This window comes from Acromyrmex echinatior, chromosome 1, assembly GCF_024713525.1.
Source record: "Acromyrmex echinatior isolate Ae372 chromosome 1, ASM2471352v2, whole genome shotgun sequence".
NCBI lineage: Eukaryota > Metazoa > Arthropoda > Insecta > Hymenoptera > Formicidae > Acromyrmex > Acromyrmex echinatior.
This window is the reverse complement of record NC_141852.1, coordinates 5,931,870-5,958,472: the sequence shown is the minus strand read 5'-3', so window position 1 is coordinate 5,958,472 and position 26,603 is coordinate 5,931,870. Positions and strand designations below refer to the sequence as shown.

Below are 26,603 nucleotides of genomic sequence, written 5' to 3'. Positions count from 1 at the left end.
TTCTCACACTATCGATAAAATATCGTATCGTCGAAAGTAGTGGTTCGTCTCTGTAATACATTCTTAGGACAGAAGCGTGCCGATTATCCAGTATCCATAGGAAGGACAATTTAATGGATAATCTTGAACGAAAAAATTTTAATTTCACATCTGCTACATATGTAAATAAAAGTTATTAAATTTTAATAAACGGAACTGAAAATTCAGACAAGTTAATATAGTGATTTTTGTTTTATATATAATATTTATCTTATAATATCTAATAAAATTACAAAGTTATTTATCTTTATGCAAATTTTCAGCCAATATTTAACAAATATAATTATTAGCAAAAGTCTCTATAAAACAATTATTATAATTAAAGACTTTTAATAAATTCAATCTTTTCTAAACATATATTGTCAATGTAAGTAATAATAATAATAATATTTAAAAAACGAGCTACAGAGACCTTTCATTACTCCTCGCCAATTTTATCGGCAGTCCTCTTTTCTTGTAAATATACTCACTCATAAAATAAATAAGCTACTAATAAATTTAGTAGCCTTTTTGCAGATAAGAATATCTTTAATTTCTTTTTTATTTTTATGTTTAATTATTTTATTGTATTTCGCTAATGAAATTGCAATAACTCTTTAAATATTATTTTTTATTGCAATATCCTTTATATAATTTGATATTACAATTATAATAAAAATTTACAATACAATATACAATTATCAATGCTGTTCAAAATATAATAAAAATGATAACAGAGATGCATAATTAACAAATTTTTGTAATGCGGGATTATACGAAAACGTCGAAAATACATACGATAACACAAATTCTTCTAAACCAATGTTTAATGAAATATTGATAAACGCAGAACAAATACTAATAACAATTAGATCGTATTTTCTATTAATTATTTACTAATAATTAAGTATTTACTATTAATTTGCGAATGTAAAACTTAATAATATCGCGATAAAAAGTCATTAATATATTTATAACAGCACTTTCATCGTGTTTAAGATAACTGTCTCAATAATTTTATCATATCAAAATCCCTCCGCCTCCTGCATGCTGATTTGTATTCGATGCAATCTTCATAGTGAAAAGCGAACTAAATGTATTCCGATTCTACATAAATTATACAAGCTCTATTTGTAAAAAAAAGTTAAGCAATCCGTCAAATACTAGTGACCTTGTTACAGGACTGCGGTGTAAATCCCGAATCTTTTAGACTACTTAGCGATAATAATAAATTTGGTAGCATGTCAATTACAATTATCATTTTTATCACATCTCTAATATAAAATTAAAATTCGCGAAAAAATATGTTCTGCCACACGTGATTAAAAATCATCTCTTATTAAAAATAAACGGATAGAATGATTTTCTTATGCAATAATGGTTACAAGGAAGGAATATATTAATAATAACAAAAGACATGCGTTATTGTAATTTTCTACATGTACAGGTACAAAAGTTTCTCGGGTACCAACTGTACGAGATGAGCCGAACCTGGTAATAACGAGATTTTAAAGAACATTTATACTGACAAATTTATTATATAAAATTTATTTTTCAAAAATTACAATTAATATCCCGCTAATACGAGAGTACCTATTCGACTTATCTTGAATTTTTTGTATCCACGCATTTTTAATTCCACTCGTGTAATCATGATAACATTGCTAAAAGACTATAAAGAATTTTGAAGAAAATTATGTAAATCGACAAAAATCAATATATCCGTTAAATATAATCTCATAATATCTGCATGTATTTTATCATAAAAAAGTATACGTATATATATAAATAAAATTATAAAAAAAAACCTAAAAATATTAATAATTAAAAATATTCTGCAATGACGGGATGTCCAATATCTAAAATGATTTTAAAATATCAGTTAGAAAATTGAATATACACATTCGTAACCATATTTTTGTTAGATCAATCATCGAAAAATGAGCAAATTATTTGTATAAAATTTAAATTTGTTCACTTAATAATTAGAATTTAAACAAATTATAATTGTACATATATCCATATCGATCATATAATACTAAATTTTTATTGTTATTAAGACAGTAGTACTATTACTGACATTATTATTATTAGTAGGAGAACATTTAATAAAACAAAGAGCGAAATTGTATGCTAAAATATACCACTGAATTAACTTAACTTTAAAATGTATAGCAATTGTCATTAACAAAATTATTACTACCAATAACTGCAGACGAAAATACCCGGGATTCATTCCAATTCTGTACAAGGATCTTCGAAGAGACACCAAACTAGACTTTGCGAATGGATTTCACGAAAAGCGACGAGGAATAATTCTCTATGACAAAAATAATTGTAACTTTCCATCGGTTATACAAATGTAATCACGTAATCACTGGCATCTGATGCGAGAAACAGTGGGTATAAGAGGCCTTTGTATATAATAAATTGTTCTAATTAAAATATATTATACTTGTAAGTCTATAATGTTAAAGATGTAAATGTCAAAAAGCAAGCAAGGAGCTAATATTTAATCGTTATCTCAGTGAAAGCTCCAATCTTTATGACTTATTTTATAAATTTTACTAAATAGGAAGAAAAATTGACGATCATTCTAAACATTAAATTTTTAATAAGAAGTTACTTAAAATTATTAATGACTTTTAATAAATAGAACAAATTCTAAATAAAACAAAGATTTAAAATTAAATATTTATCAAAATTATTAAATCACTAAACAATTTTTGTTATTATATATTTCGTCGATTTTGTATAATTTACATCAATTACGATTACGTAATAATTTGGTTTACTACAAGATAAATGCTATTTGTATTGAATAGTATTCAAAACAGACATATATATATATATATATATATATATATATATATATCCGAAATTAAACTTTTTCTTAAAATTCTATACAAATTATATAACGCGTTAATATTGTAATTAACTTTATCATAAATAAATGTTTATATATATATACCATTTTTGCCCGGAAATCGTTATGTAAATTACAAAAGTAAGTATGATTGTAGCATTCATCTGGACATAGTTTACATAAATTTTGTACTACATATCTAATATTATTATACATACATTTATTTATGATAAAGTTAATTACAATATTAACGCGTTATATAATTTGTATAGAATTTTAAGAAAAAGTTTAATTTCGGATATATATATATATATATATATATGTCTGTTTTGAATACTATTCAATACAAATAGCATTTATCTTGTAGTAAATCAAATTGTTGCGTAATCGTAATTGATGTAAATTATACGAAATCGACGAAACGTATATCATAATAACGAAAATTGTTTAGTGATTTAATAACTTTGATAAATATTTAATTTTAAATCTTTTTTTTTTATTTAGATTTTGTTCTGTATATTAAAAAGTCATCAATAATTTTAAGTAACTTCTTATTAAATATTTGATGTTTAGAATAATCGTCAATTTTTCTTTATATTTAATATGTAAATTTATAAAATAAGTCATAAAGATTGGAGCTTTCACTGAGATAACGATTAAATATTAGCTCCTTGCTTGCTTTTTGACATTTACATCTTTAACATTATAGACTTACAAGTATAATATATTTTAATTAGAACAATTTATTATATACAAAGGCCTCTTATACCCACTGTTTCTCGCATCAGATGCCAGTGATTACGTGATTACATTTGTATAACCGATGGAAAGTTACAATTATTTTTGTCATAGAGAATTATTCCTCGTCGCTTTTCGTGAAATCCATTCGCAAAGTCTAGTTTGGTGTCTCTTCGAAGATCCTTGTACAGAATTGGAATGAATCCCGGGTATTTTCGTCTGCAGTTATTGGTAGTAATAATTTTGTTAATGACAATTGCTATACATTTTAAAGTTAAGTTAATTCAGTGGTATATTTTAGCATACAATTTCGCTCTTTGTTTTATTAAATGTTCTCCTACTAATAATAATAATGTCAGTAATAGTACTACTGTCTTAATAACAATAAAAATTTAGTATTATATGATCGATATGGATATATGTACAATTATAATTTGTTTAAATTCTAATTATTAAGTGAACAAATTTAAATTTTATACAAATAATTTGCTCATTTTTCGATGATTGATCTAACAAAAATATGGTTACGAATGTGTATATTCAATTTTCTAACTGATATTTTAAAATCATTTTAGATATTGGACATCCCGCCATTGCAGAATATTTTTAATTATTAATATTTTTAGGTTTTTTTTTATAATTTTATTTATATATATACGTATACTTTTTTATGATAAAATACATGCAGATATTATGAGATTATATTTAACGGATATATTGATTTTTGTCGATTTACATAATTTTCTTCAAAATTCTTTATAGTCTTTTAGCAATGTTATCATGATTACACGAGTGGAATTAAAAATGCGTGGATACAAAAAATTCAAGATAAGTCGAATAGGTACTCTCGTATTAGCGGGATATTAATTGTAATTTTTGAAAAATAAATTTTATATAATAAATTTGTCAGTATAAATGTTCTTTAAAATCTCGTTATTACCAGGTTCGGCTCATCTCGTACAGTTGGTACCCGAGAAACTTTTGTACCTGTACATGTAGAAAATTACAATAACGCATGTCTTTTGTTATTATTAATATATTCCTTCCTTGTAACCATTATTGCATAAGAAAATCATTCTATCCGTTTATTTTTAATAAGAGATGATTTTTAATCACGTGTGGCAGAACATATTTTTTCGCGAATTTTAATTTTATATTAGAGATGTGATAAAAATGATAATTGTAATTGACATGCTACCAAATTTATTATTATCGCTAAGTAGTCTAAAAGATTCGGGATTTACACCGCAGTCCTGTAACAAGGTCACTAGTATTTGACGGATTGCTTAACTTTTTTTTACAAATAGAGCTTGTATAATTTATGTAGAATCGGAATACATTTAGTTCGCTTTTCACTATGAAGATTGCATCGAATACAAATCAGCATGCAGGAGGCGGAGGGATTTTGATATGATAAAATTATTGAGACAGTTATCTTAAACACGATGAAAGTACTGTTATAAATATATTAATGACTTTTTATCGCGATATTATTAAGTTTTACATTCGCAAATTAATAGTAAATACTTAATTATTAGTAAATAATTAATAGAAAATACGATCTAATTGTTATTAGTATTTCTTCTGCGTTTATCAATATTTCATTAAACATTGGTTTAGAAGAATTTGTGTTATCGTATGTATTTTCGACGTTTTCGTATAATCCCGCATTACAAAAATTTGTTAATTATGCATCTCTGTTATCATTTTTATTATATTTTGAACAGCATTGATAATTGTATATTGTATTGTAAATTTTTATTATAATTGTAATATCAAATTATATAAAGGATATTGCAATAAAAAATAATATTTAAAGAGTTATTGCAATTTCATTAGCGAAATACAATAAAATAATTAAACATAAAAATAAAAAAGAAATTAAAGATATACTTATCTGCAAAAAGGCTACTAAATATCTGTCCTTGCAAAATGTGCCAGAGCTCACCGCGCGAAAGATTCGAGTGAGAAAACGGCACAAGGTTGATATGATAAGCGACAGTAAGGAGAACTTCGTTTCTTTGTAATTTAACAAAAGAATTTTCTTTAATATGCTCAGTTACAAAGTCAAAAAATATAATTAATTAAATATTAAATGAACAGAATATTAAATGCAGTCACCTTTTCCAAATGATATTTTGGAATCGCGGTAATGGAAAATCTCGGCGATTTTCTCGGCACTTCTCGAAAGATTCGTTTGATCGCGATTTCACTAAACGGTTAGCACGGCGATTTTACGAAGCGATATAGTAGCAAGACTATGACTCTAAGAACTCTAAGAACTTTAAGAAGTAAGAACTTTTTCGAAGTAAGTAGGAGGACGGCGAGATCGAAGCATTTATTGCTTTCGGCCTGAGCTTTCTTTTTTGGGAATAATCCAATAAAAATTTGCCACAATCGTAATTATTACGTGGCATTAGGTGTACAAAATTGATTGGCGCTTTGGATTCTTTTCTAGCGACGTTCAACGTAACAGTCATGCGCGGCAGAAAATCCGTGCGTGGGATTGGTGACAGCGCGTGACGTATTCGTCGGAGCGCGGCGCTCGCGTGCGCGAATTGAATCGTTCTAGAACTTTCGATTGTCCGTTGCCGGTAACGACAACTTGTTTGCGTGTAACGAATTGTTTTTAAAAAGAACAAAGAACGACGAATTGATTTTAACGAGGATTAAGATCATGCTCGAGATGAAATCACGAGCTCAATTTATGCATGCGTCCAATGACAATTAATGTCGGTCGACTGAAAGAATTCTTGCTTTTCTTTCGAATTACCGATCTCAAACATCCCGCCCGCCTCGTCATCTCCGTGACGATATATGTATAAGGTTACGCATTGAGATTACAAAAAAAAAAAACAGTAAACGCGTAAATAAAACAAGCGATACAATACAATGAATTCGTGGAAGAACTTGAGCCGTAAACGAGAGTTATCTGATAAATAACATTGAAGAAATGACGAAAGTACAATTCATCAATTCAAGCTCTTCTTTACATTTGATGCACTAGCGTGCGAGATAAACGCGTTAGCCTCTTCTGGCAATAAAACTAATTTGACTAGAGGACGAATTAATTCGGATGAGACGGTTTTGACTGTGACCACTCGCACTACGCCGTCGTCTCCAGGATGTAGCTGCGTGATCCGCGCCAGAGGCCACTTATTAGGCGGTGAGAGCTCGGAGCGAATGCATAGCGATCCAAGGCGTGGTGGTAAAGCGTCCTTGGTCCATTTTGGTCTGGTAGCCAGAGTGTGTAAGTACTCGCGTGACAAGGAGGCTCGGAGCATCTCTCGAAGTTGCCGGTCGGCGCCTGAAAAATTGGTGCCGCAATCGGAGTCGATGTCCGTGCACAGTCCTCGGCGAGATGTGAATCGACGGAGAGCAACCAGGAAGGCGTCGGTGGTGTAAGCTGAAACAGCCTCAAGATGAACGGCCTTGGAGCTAAAACAAATAAAGACTGCGATAAACGCTTTGTGAGCGCTGTGCCCACGCCTTTTGCTCGTCCTGATGAAGATAGGCCCGGCATAGTCGATGCCCACGTGAAAAAATGGTCGTGCGGGAGTCACTCTTCCTGGAGGAAGGTTTCCCATCTTTGGTTGCGGAGTGGCAGCCCTCCACTGTGTGCATGTCACGCATTGATGCAGCCATCGCTTGACCACCGCTCGGCCTCGTGGAATCCAGCGGGAGACGTGACCTCGAATCCAGTGGAGCGTGACCTTGGAATCTGACCACAAGATCACTGGCGTTGCAGCTAGTTTTAGCATAGAGCGCGTGTGCACGAGTACACTTGACAGTACGGCGGCGGCGCAGAGTTCGAGTCGCGGGAGAGAAACAGGTTTGATCGGCGCGACCTTGCTTTTGGCTGTCAACAATAGAGTCTTTGTTTGGTTGTTTGCGGTGATGCGGAGATATTTCACAGCGGTGTAACCTCTTTCGGATGCGTCTGCGAAGCCGTGCAATTCGAGTTGAGAGCTCGTGTCGCCGCTGCCTAGCCAGCGGCCGACTCTGAGCTTCTCAAGCAGTGGAAGTTCTTCCCAGAGCCGCTTCCACTTTCGCCTTTCCGGCGATGGTGGAAGGCAATGGTGTGTCCCAATCTAGCCGTTGCAGCCAGGCCGACTGAATAGGAATTTTAGCTTGAATGGTTACTGGAGCCAGCCATCCGAGCGGGTCGAAGAGTCGAGCGGTCTCCGACAGCAGACTTCTCTTGGTGAACGCGATGACAGTGCGAGGAGGAACAGAGAAGGCGAATTCGTCCCTGGTTGGATACCAGCGCAACCCCAGCGTTGAGTGGTTCTCTAGTTCCCACGATCGCGAGTCTCTGGTGAGACTGTACTCAGATGGAATGTCGCGAAGAAGCTCCTGGCAGTTGGCGGCCCACTTTCGGAGAGAGAACCCGCCCGCCATGCAGAGGTTGCTATTGCTCTACTTGGAGAGCGATAGCGTCGTCCTTTTCATGCGCTCCGGTTACGACATCGTCGACGTAGCAGTCGTGTCGTAACGGATCTGCGCCTCGAGGGAAACGCGGTCCGTCGTCATCGGCGAGTTGACTATCGACGTGATCGGCGGTTGAGCGGTGCACAAGGTCGGCTGGCTCATGATCTGCGGTGCACTGAAGCGAGTGGCGCTGTGCTGAGTTGCGGAGACCATCCCGGAGAATGATGGAGCATACCTCCGCTCCAAAAGGTAGCTCAATCGAGTCATTCGCGTAGTCCGGATCAGCCAATTGGAGCCCCTTTAGATGTGGCCACTCCATTCTGATCCTTGCGTGAGAGCCTTGGTGAAGCGAAAGACGCAGAATAAAGGCAGAATAAAGGCTCCGACTTTGAAGTCGGTCCCTGTGGTTGACGAGCGTCACCTTTCCCCTGCTGGGCCCGGAGCTTTTGCCGCTGATGCCGATGACTTCGATTGCGGATCGAGAGCGTGGCAAGCGTGGGCGCTGGACCAGAGCCTCGGAGATCAGAGAAGTTTCCGAACCTTGGTCGATGAGCCCGCGTGCGGTATGCAGATTGCCGTGACGATCCGCGATGGAAACTCGCGCAGTTGCGAAGATAGCCTTGTGGTCGTTGTCGCGGCGCACCGCCGACAGTGAGCTAACCTCGTGAGGTTTCGATGAAACGTACGCGTCGTGTAACATTGAGTGGTGACGAGACTGGCACGTAGCACACGTCCTCGTCGACTGGCACTACGCGAATGTATGAGAGCCGAGACAGTTGAAGCACAGCTTGTGAGTTTCGGCGACGGCCTTGCGGTCGGCCGCGGATTTTTTCTTGAATTCTTCACACACCATCACGTGGTGCTTACCCTTGCATAGGACGCATTGAGAAGACTCGGTGTGTTTCTTGACGTGATGCGACTTGGCAGATCGCGACGGGTTGTCGGAGACCTTGAGCGATTTTGCTTTGGCGTCTTTGAGAGTTAGCGTTCTCCTTGTGATAAAGTCCAGCAACGTGTCATGGTTTGGCAAGTCCGTGGAATTGCTCACAAACGATCGGATTTTTAAGCGCGGCAGCGCCGACTTGGTAAAACAATCGGTTCCCGATTCACTTGGAGGAGCTGTACTTGATTTCTCAGCTTTGAGCTTTATCCGGTAATCGTTCAGCAGACTGTGCTGCTGCACGTACGTGTTTTCGGCGGAATCGGCAAATTGAGACGTATTGTACTCACTCTGAACGAAGGCCTCCTTGTAAAGCGCTCGAATAAGCTTGTGTTGTTTTTCGAATTCCGTCCACATCTGGTCGAGAAGCGCCAAGCGGGTTTCGACAGCGCGGAGGGTGATGTTGGCTGTCCCCAGCTTCCTCAAATTGGTCACTGACCTGGCCATGCGACCATGGAGGTCACTCTGGGCGGTCAGCAAGGCGGCTATTTCGTCACTCATGATTTCACTTGCGAATTCTTCTCTCTCTACTTTTCTTGATAACGCGTGCACTGGACGCGATGCACTCGACACTGCGGATGCCGGCGAGAATCCGGCTCGAAGGACCAAAAGTCATATCTGTCTTTAAATTGAAATTATAGGTCAATATATATATAATCTGCAGTGCGTTATCAACTTTGTTTTCTAATAAAAATTAATGTTAAAATAAAAATGGGCATTTATATTAGCGATCAAATGATAAAGATCTCTATCTCGTAAGAATAATTCGACTTCCACCTGTATAAAACGGGGCTTGTAATTATATATAATTTGACATCCACATCAGTCTTCTATTTCATTTCTTCATCGATATATTTTTTGTCGATGACATAACAGAGTTCTGTTTCTTGCTGTTTCTCTCTTGTCTTATTAACCATAAAGGCAAGAGACAAACAGAGACAAACAGAAACATAAGAAACAGGAAACAAAGAGCACATTGTAGAATTAGCCTTACAGTTCTAATACTCCTGATTAAGGTTATCAAAGGCATGAAGAAGGTGAGAAGTTTACGGAATCGGTTTAATGATCGCTTCATTTATACAGGTGGGCATTAAATCTCTTACAAGAAACGACGCCACTTGTTTTACAATTAGAGCTTCATGAAGCGCTTTTCAATAGTATAAGCACTCTCGAATGTTCTGATAAACGGGTTGCAGCGAGTTAGGCGCAGTTTGGTTACCACATTTTATTATAAACAATGAAGGTAATAAGAAAATATATTACATTAATAAAAATATAATAAAATAAATGATAGAAAAATGTTATTAAATTAGTTAGTAGGTTTCTGTTGTTTTATTTTTGCTACCATTTTTTTCAAAAAGTTAAATATTTTATAAACTGATGCAAAAAAAAATTTATGTATGTATTCAAACAATTTTAACATGCATTCAACAAATTTATAATACATACTAATATATTTATATAATAATATTTTATAAAAGGAAAAGAATTTTTTGTCATGTATAATGTAGTTAATAAAAATGTAATTGGTTATTATTATTAGTTTTTCTATTAAAAAGTTGATTTTATTCTAATTCTTTATTGGCTATCTATATACGTATTTTGCGTATTAATTAAATTGCATAATAGTAAAGTTGGAAAATTTAAATTCAGATAATTAATATTTAAGTTATAAAATAATATTTCATAAAATAATTTCATAAGATAATTAATTTTTAAGTTTAATTCAAATTATATTAGCCAAAATAAGTTAAATTTAGATATAAGCAGTTTTTCGCAGGCTTATTGCTGTAAATTGATATACAATAATATCCATGCAGCACGAATTCGACTATTAATCGATAGTCAGTCGACAAAAGAAGTTTAAATTACACATTAGGTTAGGAAATCATTTTTATTTTTGGCTTAGCCGAAGGAATATCCGCAATTCCGAAAATATAAAATAGATTTTTATTTTACAAGAAACCAAGCTGTAAAAAGAGTTTCTCTTAATTATGGATTCTCATTATACATAATATTATAGCTATATGATTGTATATAATTATATATTACATATAATTATAGATATATAATTGTTTATATATTATTATACATACATTATACATAATCATATATTTTCGAAACATCATATCGTGTCCTTATTTCAAAAGTGACACAACTTAAAAACATGAGTTATTACTATGAATGAGTTAAACAGACATTTATCAATCAAAAAGGTAGAAATTAACTTAGTTTTATAAAAAAAATTGTTAAAATTGTCATAACTTAGTTTTGAAAAGTTGTGAAACGAAAATGTCAAAAATGATTTTTTTATCGATATTATTTAGTCGATAATTTCTTGCTTAGAAATTCTTCATCCCTAAAAATAATTTTTCTTTTTCTCTAAAAAAAACTTAATTTTTTTAGTTGTTTCACTTTTTGAAAGAAGAAATATAAATAATTTATATTGCCTTTTTTTAAAAACAAGTAAACATAATTTATAATAAATTCCTGTAACTAAATATCGCTAACTAAAAAACGAAGTTAAAGTATATTATGAAGCGCATAACATGAACTACCGATGTTTATTATTCGGTGCATTCTGTGAACTGCTTCGCCGACTTGAATTTGTTTATTTGCTAAAGCATCGACAATGTGAACTACGACTGAAAAATATCATTCTCAGGTAAATGTTCACGATTATCATTGTATCTTTAAGTATAGTACTCTGTTTTATTCATAATTCTGACGCGATCACGAATGGATACTTTACCGATAATTGAAAAATTAGGAAGATACTTAATATTTCTCTTTGATTGTTGCTGTCATTTAAGGAAAGTTGTTAAAAAAGTAAAACTGAACAGATTTATTGGGTTAATAATAACAAACAATATTTTATACAAAAATATCGACAGTTAAGAAATTATATTGATTCTTTATAGATTTAATCATTCATTAAAGTAATCAATAATAATAATAAAAGTATGTTAGAAACGGTCAGAAATTATACAATTTTTAATAAAACATACAATTTTTTATAAAAAAGACATTTTAAAAAACTTTGACATTGTTATCTTGACAAGAGCACCGACGAGATACTATTAAAGACTGTCAACTCTGGGCAAATTTTCGGCGGTATAAAAAAGGCCCAGAGGTAATTGAAGAACACTGACATTATCGACAATTGATACAAATTTATTATCATTACAACATAAATATTTGGCTCATACATTATTAAATTCACGATTTTTTATTAAATGTTCTGTAAATAAATATGCATACTTGTAGAGCTATAATATTCTGTACATTGTCGAAAAATTACAATTTTTTTCTCTGCGGTTATTATTTCTACTGATAATCAAACTTTGACGATAATACTGAAATCACAATTTTTAAAAAAATCGAGATTATTGAGTTATATTATTGATTTATAAATGCATAATTATGTCTACTAAATTAATAAATCATAAAATTAGTACAATATTATTAGTTTTTAATTCTTAATCACTTTAATATTTACAAGGACGCGAACTTCTATAAGGATGTCAGTCTTTAATAATATCTCGTCGGTGACAAGAGAGAACTCTGTTTGCCTTCAAATTATTTACAACACTGTTTATCGATCACATTTGCCTACTCGATTATTTCCTCTTAATTTCTTAGTATATTCTCTGCGTTCCTGACCTCACTTTTTTGGGAAGTTACAGTACCATGTTTAATTTAGCTTTTCGGAGAACAGAAGCTCGCTTATGTTTTTGTATTTGGTAATAGTTTGCATTCTTACTCCTTAGAGTTTGTCAACAGGTTTGTCGAGGAGACCTACAATTTTACTGCTGAATCCGAATGGCGAACGCGAAAAATCGTGTATGTGGGGCACAGGTGGGATCGAATCCGGATTCACAGATTACGAGTTAATCGCACTGAACGACGTCCCAACTTGATTTTTTTATATACATTATTTGCACATATTTAAAATTAAGAGAAAAGGCGTATATATATATATATATATATATATATATATATATATATGTATATGTATATAGACGTTTATATATATTGCATTGCACACATAATACGAGTATCATTGACTACTGACTGATTGCTCACAAGTCTTTTTATACACAAATAAAAATTTCAGAGACTAAGTCACATTTGCCCACATGAATAATTGTCTACTGATTAATTGTCTACAAACACTATTTTGTGCTTTAAAATTATCAATTCTTTGTTTTAAAACACAAATTCTCTGCTTTGAAAATACAAATTCTGTTTTACAAATACAAATTAATTTTTTATATAATTTAAGTTCTTGTAAGCAATTGAGTTAATCATTTTTATGTGCAAACGAACTGTGAGTCAGCAAATGTGATGCAAACGCTGATATAGGCGAAAGGAGTTTTCTCCTCTGACAATCTCTGATAAATCTCTAATAAATGATAAATAATAATGAAAAACAATCAATGAAAATTTCAAAAATAAATATAATCAACATGAAGGTCATCAGGTCAGGTTTCATAATTTATTGCATTATTTATTGTAAATATATATTTATAATATATATTTACAAAAGTGCTAAAAGTATCCATAGTCCAAGCTTATATTTGTTGTCTTGAGTGATCTTGAGATTCCATTCAACTAATGACCGTACAGCGTCTCGAGGTCGTACTTGAAACCTCAGACATACAAAAATGTGAACGCATCGTTCAAGTTATACGTATTTGAAGAAAAATGAAATAAATTTGAAATAAATTTTTGTCTGATGAATAAAATAATTATCAGATTACATTCACTATCGATAAATGTGATTATATTGAATATTTATTGTTATATTTAATATTATTTCAATATTTTATGTTTCATATTTCAAGTAACGTGGTTTAATATATTTGAAAAGAAGTTATTTAGAGAGGGAGAAAAAAAAAGAGAAAAAAAATAATTATTTAATACAAAAAGGCAAAATATAAAATTATTTAAATTTACTCTTTTTAATCTATTTTAATATTATATTTAGCTATACTCACTCTCCAATTTATCTATTTTCTGAAGTATAAATAAAAGTGGTTTGTATGTAAAATTCTTAAAATAGATAAGCAATTTTTAATATTTTTGCAGTAATAATATTCGGAATTATCTTGACTGTGCAGTCACAAGTGTTTATTCAAAATTCTTTAAACGATATTAACCGGATTTTTGCTTATATATATAAATGTGCATAGCTAGCCTGTGTTAAATTTCACTATCAGTAATACTACTACCAATCGTATACAATTATCCGACAGGGTCAGATTTGCAATTATTGAAGCGTAGTCACTTTAATTTCAGAATCATAAATATGTATTCTCGGGAATAGTAAAAACCATCATAAGTTTCTCATGAATAGGTATGTAACTGTATAGATCAAATTACGTTTACAAAAATATTCATTATTACATGGTATGCTACTTGAATTGAAAATTTGAATATCATTAGCCGTCGGTAATAATAAGGTCGAGAAACGTTCGTGTTTATCACGTTTCGCAAGTGAATCAATTATATTTGAGGAAACAACGTTAAATGACAACAGCTGCTTGTTATTTGGGAAATATGATTTTAACTTTACGTCACGATACAGTGCTTTGTAATTCAATGAAAGGAATTAATAATATTAATTAATAATAATTAATTAATTTTGATTGTAAGAAAACTAATATAAAAACTAAAGTAAAATAGATAATTAATTCAATTAATTAAGTTTTCTATTAATTAACATATTATTTACATATGAGTTGATTTATTTTCAAAATCTAAAGGTGCAAACATTTTTCTTTTATGATTATTCTGAGAAAATATAATATTAGGTGTTGGAATTAATTCGTAGCGTTTTTAATGAAAGAATGTTATTTATTTCACATGAGCATTAAAAAATACATTAATGAAAGTACTTCCCATCACTTGTAAAACGCTACGAATTAATTCCAACACCTAATATATTCTAATTTGTATCTAAATTCGACATTTTAATTTTTATACATTATTTTAAGCATAAACTTTACAAATATTTATCTTGTTATGAGTATTATTTCACAATCCGTTTTAACAAGCCGTACTCTTTTAGAGACTTAATTACATATGTACGCACATGTGAGTCATAGGTCATATAGGCAGGTCATATAGGTTTTAAAATTTTGCGAGGATATTCCTGAATAAAAACAAAAAACAATTGTTTCTGTAAACATATTAACGCAAATCCTTGTCAAAATAATAGATAGAAATATCTACAGTAGTGTTAAAAATGATTGTATATAAAAATTTTAACTGAATATAATGATGATTTTACAAGAAATGCTTAAAGTGTTTTTTATCATTTTCCATACATGATTGAGCACGACTGATGCATTTTTTATGTTCATTTGTGTTAAATATTTCAAGAGCAAGAAATTTGCGATGTAATGTCTGTAAAAACATTTATTCTTCCTTTTAAAAACACGCTCACGAAATTTTAAAACATGCTTATAATTCACCCTCTGTACATATAATGCTTTACCTATACATATTTTATACGTATGCAATTATAGTTCCTAAAAGCATAACTTCTTACTCTTCTTATTCTTAGAAATAATTTTTTTTTATCTACTTTGAATTCATTATGATATATTAATTATAAAAGCTAATAATGATAATATATCAACAAAGAAGTCAACAAAGAATTGATTAAATTAAAAAATTGAGTAATGAATAATTTTTTTAAGTTAATCACGTATTTTTAAGACATACACTAAATTTTATTTGATTAACAAGAATAATATAATTTTTTACAAAAATAATTTTATTTAATAATAATCTCATCTTTTAGAGTTATAAAAATTTCTAAACTTAATTTTAAATAATTCTGTTTAATTTTTTCTACATTCTAATAAAAGTGAACAAATTCAGCAAATTTTTAAAAAAGATTTTTTTAATCAGTCTGCAACAATTAAATTGTATAACTTATAGAAATGTTTATATTATATAATTTTTTAATGACTTATTATATTTAAATGAGAATAACTTAAAAATCGAATTTATCAAAATTTGTTATAAGAGAATTGAATCTACAATTCAATTTTTGTACTTTCTCTGCTTGTAAATGTAAAATTTATACAATATATTTACATAATATATTTTTGTGAGAAAAGGATATTATAGACAAAAACAAATCTATTTTAAGAATCAAATTATAAATATCCTATTAAATAAGTTAATTTTTATTATCTACTTTTATGAAATACAAACAAAAGTTTGACAAAATTTATGTATTTTTGTATTTAAAATTTATCTACTTAATATTTCAGTTTGCTGTAATATTTACTTAAAATTTGTTTGACTTTTTGTAATGCTATTTGCTGTAATTTTAAAATCATTTTAGATATGTTGATTATTGGAAAAGAATACGTTAGAACAATCAATGTGTAACTCATCTCATTTGTTATGTAAAATATTTTGACATAGTGAATAAATTTCTCAGTTAAAAAATTCAATGTAAAATGTATATCTTTATATATGCACGTGTTAGCAGTTTCTTTGTTTAGTCATAACAATCATTAAATGCGACAATCAGTATAATTTTCTTAATTTTTTTTCCCTAAATAATCATCTTCTTCTACGATACTACGTCAGTATCATGTTATGTTACGTATCTAATAAATTAAAAGTATTAGATCAGCGTTTTGAAATATTGATTTTATATAATATAAATTTTTCAATGTTTTTATATAACATTTAATAAATGTAGTTACAATATTATCTAATAATATTTATGAACATTTAAAAAGCGTTCTTAATATAAATTTCAAATATTCAAATGTTCAAATATTTTAAATATATTGAAATATATTTTGAAAGTATTTTGTGTAGTTTTGTGTAAAAAATTAATTCAGGAATCTTATATTCTTGGAAAATTATATAATATTAAATAAATATTAAATAGATGTCCTCGAATGTTAAATTGCATGTTACGTTGCGAAACATTACTTTAACAAACATTGAAAGTTTCTACAATACCTTTCAACATTTTGTAATGTTGCAATTTAACATGTTTGTGTTTAACATGTTGATTCAATATTATCATAATATTATTTGTTATGTATTTCGAAATCTTTAAATTATGCTCAAAGTTTGTTCTTATAATGTTGTACACAACATTAAAATATAATATATTTAAAAATATGTTATATAAAAGTTGTAAATAACACATGATAGATTTTTTGCTTATTGGATATTCATATTCAATGTTAATAGAATGTGAATTTCCCCCTCTACATGTCCCTCTTATTCACCTTCATACTCATGCATTTCCTTATTTCAGTCGAAGCGCGGTTATGGTTGCGTTACCACGATCTTTTATCGTATCTCATGTTATAAAGGACTCGTCAACTTTCATCAGTTTTTATGTGTTTTCATCTAGGCGAGAAGTAACATTCTAGAAGAAGCATTCCAAGGAAAGCATTTCTTATATGTTACAAAAACCTGAGTTGAGAAAGCTGAATAATTACCGGTTCATTGAGACGGTGATTGATTGAGTATCGTGATTGATTGTGAATTTTTCTTTGTGGATTTTCCAAGTGAAATTGGATAAATAGAAAAATATTTCCCGCTCTACACCTAGAAACGTTAATAAGATGATACGGGGAAGTAAAGATTATCTTGAAGACATGTTGGATATGTCAGAGTTTCCAAATATTAACGATAGTCAAAGTGAAATTCCCCAATTCTTCGCGGGATGCAACGTGTTAATAACGGGTGGTTCCGGTTTTCTCGGCCAACTTCTAATAGAGAAATTATTGCGGTAAAAAGATATTTTAATATAAATCATGCAGAAACGATTTATATAACATTAACAATGTAAATAACTTTGCAATGAACTGTTTTTTTTTAATTATTTTGAAGATGTTTCTTATAAATTTTTAGTTACTGATACCGTAAGCCAAATTTTACCAATACGTTAAGTCGTCGAAATAATTTAGTTATGCCAAAAATTATTTTTTTTATAATATTTGATATTTTTTGTAAGAAAGATTAATATTATTTTGAAATTCTGATCAGACATAATGAATGTATTGTTAATCTTTTTTATGAAAAATGTTGAATATTATAAAAAAGCAATTTTTGCACAACTTAATTATTTTGGAAACGTGTTGATATAATTTGGTTTACGGCATTATTTTTATCATTCAAAATCTATAAAAAACCTTATTTAATATAAAATAATTAAATATTTCTTTTTTTGCTATAAATTAGTGTAATCTATTGAATCACTTTAATCTAATTAACTCAATGATCTGTAACACGCAAGTAATAGAACGTTAAATTACGCTGTTTCATTTTTAGAAGATTAAATATAGTTACTAATTAATCATTTTATTTGATATAAATTATTTATTTGATACAATTTATTAATAATAAATAGCATCCTCTAGATGCTGTCCAGGTATAGAAAAGTTGTGCATATTTATGAGAGCGAAAAAAGGAAAAACACCTGAACAAAGGTTCGAAGAACATTTCAATGATCCTGTTAGTATTTAATATATATAATAAGTATATAATATATAATATATAATATATAATATAATATAATATGACATGACATGATATGATGTATAATATGACGTATGATATATAATACAATATAATATAATGTAATATAAGACAATATAATATTATAAATATGTATATATTATAATTAAATGTAAAAAATTTTTACCATGTCATCAAAATTTTTTCTTTAGGTTTACGACAAATTAAAGAAAGAGCAGCCCAATTTTAGTACCAAAATAATAATGGTACATGCCGATTTAAGCAAGTTGGATCTTGGATTATCAAAGGAAAATCGAGAAAATCTTTTGGATACAAATGTAATATTCCACGCAGCAGCGACTGTACGATTTAATGAATCGATTCGAATTGCAGTGAATATAAATATAAGAGGAACAAAGCAGCTTCTTCTCTTAGCAAAAGAAATGCCGAAGTTAAAGGTATATAAAAAAATATTAATATTATTTTAATTAAGTTTTGAATTTTATAATTGTAGAAATCTAATTTATTTAATTTTAGTCATTCGTCTACGTATCTACTGCATATTCTCATTGTGTAAATAATTTCATTGAAGAAAAATATTATCCTGCGCCTATGGAAACGGATAATATTTTGACTTTAGTCGATATTATGGACGATGAAAAATTGAACAAATTCGTGCCAACGTAAGTGCTGTTCTAACATTAAAAATTATGAGATTAGAAGTCAAATGTTAAAATATTTACAGTTGACTCAGCATTAAGCTATTAGCATTTCATCACATTGCATTATATTACAATACGCGGTATAATTATAGCATAACTTTTCTTTCACGTTTTCATTACGCAGTCAATATTGTCAATAATAAAGAGATCGATTTGAAAAACAAGGTCAAGTAAAAGGATATGAAAATTCTATTGCTTGAGTAAAAACCATCTAGCCTAATTTTAATAAATGAATAGAAACTTGTTTTACAATAGGGTTTTACAATCAGGCCATATACTAACATACATTGCCAATATTGAAAATCTATAGTTTAAGTTACGTACTATATTTTCAATAATAGCCAAATATCAGAACACAGTTTATATTGCATTTTCAATTATTATTCACGATTTCCTTCAACTTTATTATGCAATTATCCTTACAATTTATTACATCAAAAATTTATTTATTTATTTAAAAAATCGGCTGGCCGATTTTTTAAATAAATAAATAAATTATTAACAATGTTTTTAAAGAGAAAAGGATTTTTATTTAAAATGTTAGAAAATAAAATGTTTTATAACTTCAATACAAAAACTATATTTTTTTTATTAAATTTAACATATAATATAATATATGAATAAGCATATTACTTAGTAAATAATTTACGTTTATGGAACGTTTTTTACACTGTATAAAAACATTAAATAGAGGTTGTACGCTTATATATGTTTAGAAAACTTTTGAAAAATCTACCTCGTCTAAAAACGATATTCTAACCTAAGTAAAAAAAAGTTTAATGGATATCAAACGTTTATAAAATTATTAAATAGTTTAAAAACATATCAGAGTTTAAACATTTACTTTTTAGTTTATTACGTTTATTGCAAGATTCCTAACGTTTATTAAACATATAGGATTTGTCAAAAGTGTGGAAATCCCTTAATATTTCGAAAATTAAGCATTCTTGAGAAAAATGTTTTAAATAAAAGTTGTAGGATTTAAATAAATCTATTTACTAATCACATCAGTTTAATCTTGGATAGCGTCGACAAGGTCAGGTCAAGATCACATTAATTTTTTAGAACACCTCATTTTTTATTTCAGAATCCATATTTTGTTATTAAAGGCACCGACTTTGTGATTTTCATCTAACCTTATAACTGGCATAGGAGAATGTATTCTCGACAGAGACTTAGTTTGTTTTCTCTCTAGAGACTACAAAAAATGAATTTACATTTTCCAATTTTGTATGCGTAGATACAAGAACGAGCAATATTAATTATGTAACTTTTTCGCGTATATTAGAAAACTAACCGAAACATACGAATTTATCATTATTTTAACGATTATATTTGTTTTACGATCTCTTCAATAAATTTAATTTGAATATTGAGAGATATTCTTGAACAATTTGCACACTTTAAACAGCGCTTATTTCCTCGAGCCTTTTTATCTCTGTTATTACTTTTAACTTAGGAAATCGTAACTCTTTTTTCGAATTTTTGTAATTTACATAATTTACATAAAAATGAAAGTAAGAGATACAACCTCCAATGGCCTTGATTTTAACAAGTGTTATCTAGGTCACGATTCTGAACAACATTTAAGAGGTTTTAACGTCAGTCGGACACCTTGCGTAATGTTAATGCCGGCGGTACTGTAACTTTTAAGCCTTATATAATTCGAAAAATACTTAATAGAAAATAATTTTATTACAGTGTTTTGAAAAGCTGTTGACATTAGCTGTTAGATTTTAGCTTTTAAAAAATGGAGTATTCTATTTAAAAAAATTGATGTGAGCTTTACCTGACTTCAGTGACGCCATCCAAGGTCAAACCGATATAATCAGTAAATAGATTTTTTTGAACCCTACAACTTTTGTTTGAAACATTTTTCTCACGAATGCGTAGTTTTCAAAATATTAAAGAGTTTTCACATTTTTGACAGACCGTGTATAATTTTGAACATAACTGTGTTGCTTGATTTATGTAAATATAGTTCAAGGTATTAACTTTAAGTTGTGATATTTACATAACATCTCATTAACATAGATCAATGGGATATCTTAAAAAAAATGTTCTTATGTCTTAAGACGTCCCTGAATATTTTTTATACGATTACATTATCTTTTAAAATCAGTTAGGTACATACTTGTGTAATATAATTATTATATTTGATAAATTCATAAATTAACAGAAGTTTTCTTTATTTTATACTGTATAAAAACATTAAGTAAATGTTATTAACGTTAAATATTCGAAAGAAAGAGAGAAAGAAAGAGACAACTATCTATCCATATAAATATAGATAATATAAGTGATAAAGATTAATAAATATATATGTAGATAACTTTTAAATAAAAAATACATGAAAAAATTTTTATATTGTGTTATGTGAATATTGTGTATAATATATGGACAAATATAGATTAATAGATGACTGGCCGAATTCATATGCATATACAAAGGCGATCGCTGAAGACACTGTTCGACAATATAGCATAGGAATTCCGGTTTGCATTGTACGACCATCAATTATAATACCAACCGCTGATGAGCCAATGAGCGGCTGGATCAACAACATACATGGAGCAATCGGTATTGTCCTAGGTAGTGCCATAGGTTTATTACGTACTTTGCATTGTGATCCTAATAAAACGGCAGACTTAGTGCCCGCTGATTATGTTATTTCGCATCTCATAGTTGCGGGTTGGGATACCGCCAAAAGAAGGTAAGTTCGTATTTCAATATAATTTTTGAGTTACATAATTAGTATTCCTCGAATTTTTATCTTCATAAAAAATCGTTTAATTATGATAATTTTAAGCACAAATTAATTTAAAATATTGTAGAGCCACAAATATCAATCAAGGAAATTTTGGAGCGAATACTAATTAAGGTTAAAGTTAAAGAGTACAGTGCATATATTATTAAACAATAGATACATGATTGGTATTCCTCGAATTTTTATCTTCATAAAAAATCGTTTAATTATGATAATTTTAAGCACAAATTAATTTAAAATATTGTAGAGCCACAAATATCAATCAAGGAAATTTTGGAGCGAATACTAATTAAGGTTAAAGTTAAAGAGTACAGTGCATATATTATTAAACAATAGATACATGATTGGTTTATTAATTTTTACAGCTTTGGTATTTTTATCGCATAATTAATTTTTCTTGTAATTATATAAATTTTAAAAGTTATTATAAAGTGTAATAAAATTTAAATTTGTAATTCTTACCCATACTTTTAATTATTGTTTATAAAAAGTTACTTTAAAATCTATAAAATAATTTTATAAAATAAATTATAATGATATAATATTATGAAAGCTGTTTCTTTTAACGGGAGATGCACAATTATTTGTAAACAAAATAAATAAGTAATGTATTGCTTTCAAATTAATTTATATCGAAGTTGTCTTCAATGAATAAAATTATTTATATATTTATCAATAATTATATGAACAAAAATTATTCTTGTAATCAACTTTTGTTTAGTATTTATTAAATTATCATGATGATTTATGTCATAATAATTGCTTTCGATGTAACATAAATATAGCGTAAACTTAAGGTGAGTGTTACGATCCATTCAGTCGAAGTATAAATATCTGTTTTCTTCGTTCTCTATAAATCAATAACATGCATTGTCACGATCTCTCTGCAAGGAACTTATGAAATAAGTATCTGTAATAAGAGAATCGAATATCGAAAAAACCTATTATGACATAATTATTTACGAACAGCATATAATAATAAAATATATAAGATGCAAGAAAAGAGATTATAATATAAAAAAAAAAAAATTTAAATCTAATTGCATATATAAGATTATATACTTAGGTCCTTAAAAATAAACATCGTACAGGACTGTATTTATAAAAATTTGCACTCAGAGATATGTGATCTCCGAGTACCGCAATATAGTGTTCCTGTCTTCCCTAATTAATCTTGTTGTATATCGCTGACTAGATTCACAAATACGAGATACTATCAATAGTATCTTATTAATAATAAATGCATAATATATTATCATTATGTTAATTACGTTATTGATGTCGTGTTAAGGCTCCTAAGTATTCACCTTAACTATAATGAATCGTGATGTTAGAAAAGAGAAATGTGTCCTAAGCGACACGTTGATTTTTCTTGCATTCTATTTGTAAATAAAGATTTGGATAAAAACGGAATAATGAGATCGATGTAAAATACTTGTAAAAATGGGTCGAGATTATTCTTATTCCCTCTCCCCTCATGATAGTCAGTAAATAGTCGTAAAAAGCACTTAAAATATGTTTATTAGTTTCTACTGAATGCGCAGTTTATTTTCACTTCAAAAAATTTTTTCAACTATGCATTGATTATCACAGTGAATAAAGATAATCTTGGTCCAATTAATTTTTACAAGTATTTTACAGCGATCTCATTATTCTGTTTTATCCAAATTGTCTTTATTTACAATGGCACGCGAGAAAAATCAACAATGTCATTTCTCACTTATGACAATTCAATATAGCTGAGGTGAATATTCAAGACCTTTAACGCAGCAGCCTTATAAATACATATACTGTTAACGACAATTATTACCTTTTGTTTCGATCAAAAATTGCATAACAAATGTAATTGTTTAAATTATCTGATTTTTTAAATTCATTTTTTAAGCTGTAGTGCCTTAGAGCTTTAATCTAAAAAAATCTACAGATAAATACGCTACATGTACAACAGGGTATCAATCATGAAATTTTATCCCTAGAATAGAAAGTGAAAGGTGAAAATTTTAACTATTAAAGTTAATGGAGAATTTTTTTATTTTTCACTTTTCATCCTAAGAAAAACGTTTCATGATTAACCCTGAAAGAACTTCAGCAATTGTTGTCGAATTAAAAAATAAAATGTCGAAAATATTTCTAAAGATTTAAAATTTTATAAGACTTAACGCTTCATTTTCTATAACTTTTATATCAATATTAATCTAAATAACAAAATAAGATTATGCATATGAGATATTTTATCATTTACAATATATTATACATTTTATTATATATATATATATATATTATTATGTATATTTTATATATATTATATATTATACATTTATTATATATTTTTGTTAGAAATACTTTGTTAAGCATCGAGAGCGCACATCCGGATGTTCCAGAAACTGAGAGAGTGCCGATTTACAATTACGTGTCGATGTGCCAAAATCCCATTACTTGGAAGAAATTTATGAAATTAAATGAACAGTACGGCATGCAGATACCAAGTACACATGTTATTTGGTACTATATGTTTTTTCTAAACAAATATAAATTCATGCACAATATAAATGTGATAATTCTGCAGATGATACCCGCTGTTCTAGTCGATACTGTACTCTTTCTTATTGGCCGAAAACCCATGTAAGGAATTTACTAAGTTGACTTAAAAGCATAATAAAATATTATTGTGAATATTGCAGGATTTTAAATAGAGTTGTAAACTTTTAGGTTATTAAAGATGTATAAGAAGATAAACAAGTTTAGCTCTTTAATATCATACTTTTCGTCAAATGAATGGCGATTCAACAATGACGCTGTTGTAAAGCTCTGGAGTCGTGTGACTCCAGCTGATCGTCAGATTTTTAATTTCAATATGAATAACTTGAAGTGGGAATTATATCTCAAGAATATGATGCCTGGTTTGCGCGTACACATAATTAAAGATCCGATGGATACTTTAGATAAAGGACGTGAGAAATACAGGAGGCGAGTAATTTTCATTGCATATTTATCTAAAAGCTATTATTTTTTATCGCATGAACTGTATTTATAATGATTCTTTTCTTTCAGATTAAAAATCTATCATTATTCATTGTTAACGGTTATTATGGTTTTATTAGTGTGGGGTATCATAAGCTTAATAAATCGTATGATGTCTTTCTTGTAATTTAATAAATCAAGATGTACAGGGTGGGCCATCTATTGGTACGTTTTTAAAAATGCGATCAAATGAGCATACATTGATATTTTTTATTAATTTTTTTTTTGTTGTGAAGCTAAAAGTATCCGCGTCAAGAATGAAAAACGATTTCGTTCATGTGGCTCCCTCTACTGGCCTTACAGTATGCCATTCGGTCACCCCAATTATTAATGACATTTTGGACTACCTCGGCGCCAATTTCACTCAAAACAGTCGTAATATAATGTCATCCACTAACATCCCTTTCTCACGAACTTTCCTCACCAATTTGCGTATAGCTCCTTCGGTGGGTGCTCTATCACGACCCATATTTCTTTTCAAAATTCGTACAGTTTCGGCGACACAGCACTGACTTTGAAAATAAGTTTTTAAAATTTCAAAACGCTCTTCAAGAGAAAACATGTTGTTTCGTGCCGCGGACGGTATGACTAATAAACTGTCAAAATTTCGGGTCTGTAGCTCGTTCGGTGTTGCCATACGACGAAATTCAAAAACGTACCAATAGATGGCCCACCCTGTATGTCATCTTGCATCGTTAAAATAAACATTTTTAGTTAATATAAATAAGTTATTATGGTAATAAGATTAATGTAATTAATTGTGAGAAATGTTTGCATTACCTTCTACGTTAGTCTCTTAATAAATATACATTGTATTCTTATTTCAACCTAGAAAGAATCAGAGCTCTACACACGAGCTCTTTTTTATTCATGCATACATGAGTAATCGTTAATTGTCGCTATTGTCTGCATAAAAATATAATAAATATCCTTTATGTTATTTTTATTCAAAAATTATTTCGTGTACATTTTCTTATATGAATTGAATAGTTTTGATTGAATTGAATAAAAATATGTATAATATAAATATAAACATGTACGTTATAAATATAAATAAACTATATTCTTAATAAACTGAAGAACGTAATGTTTTATATAAAACATAACATTATTATTTAACGACATATAATCATTTTTTGTCGTCATATTTCATATCAAAAATATTATGATATTTAATATTAGTCTCTCTTGTTTGTATAAATAAATAATTATATTTTATTCTATTTAATGTATTTATAATTATGATACGCGTTTTGGTCAGATAAAAAGTAAAAAAAAATACATCATGCTTTTTATTTTGTTTATTAAATTATTTTATTTATAACAATTATAATTTTATCTTATATATAATTTATAAATATAAATTTTGAGAACACATAAAAGCTACTTTAATGGTTACTTTATGTTATTTAATAAATTTATAATAATGTTTAACATTACATATTATAATAAAAATCATTAATTTTATTCAAAAGAATATCCGGTAATAATGACGCTAGATTTGACTTAGACACTATCATAATTAGATTGCTTGTTAATGATGAGAATTTTTTCACAATATATTATACAAGTAAAAGGAATATTACAGAA

At 29.1% G+C, this 26,603-nt stretch overlaps 2 protein-coding genes across 3 annotated transcripts; one reads left to right on the top strand and one right to left on the bottom strand.

Moving 5' to 3' along the window:
- Positions 1-6,594: 6,594 nt before the first annotated feature.
- On the bottom strand, positions 6,595-7,383 carry LOC147910885 (uncharacterized). The gene has a single exon (XM_087412894.1). The coding sequence runs from the start codon at positions 7,381-7,383 to the stop codon at positions 6,595-6,597; it is 789 nt and encodes a 262-aa protein (XP_087269020.1).
- Positions 7,384-17,269: 9,886 nt separating this feature from the next.
- On the top strand, positions 17,270-26,095 carry LOC105149253 (fatty acyl-CoA reductase wat). Of its 2 annotated transcripts, none has more exons than XM_011061537.2 (8): positions 17,270-17,775; positions 18,407-18,500; positions 18,716-18,961; positions 19,041-19,186; positions 21,636-21,938; positions 24,330-24,614; positions 24,702-24,959; positions 25,044-26,095. In XM_011061537.2, exons 1-8 carry the CDS (start codon positions 17,609-17,611, stop codon positions 25,138-25,140), a joined length of 1,596 nt encoding a protein of 531 aa, XP_011059839.1. In that variant the 5' UTR covers positions 17,270-17,608; the 3' UTR covers positions 25,141-26,095. The 2 variants fall into 2 exon arrangements, with proteins under 2 accessions (XP_011059839.1, XP_011059840.1); XM_011061538.2 differs by having other exon boundaries at positions 17,673-17,775; positions 18,397-18,500.
- The last annotated feature ends 508 nt before the right edge of the window (positions 26,096-26,603 follow it).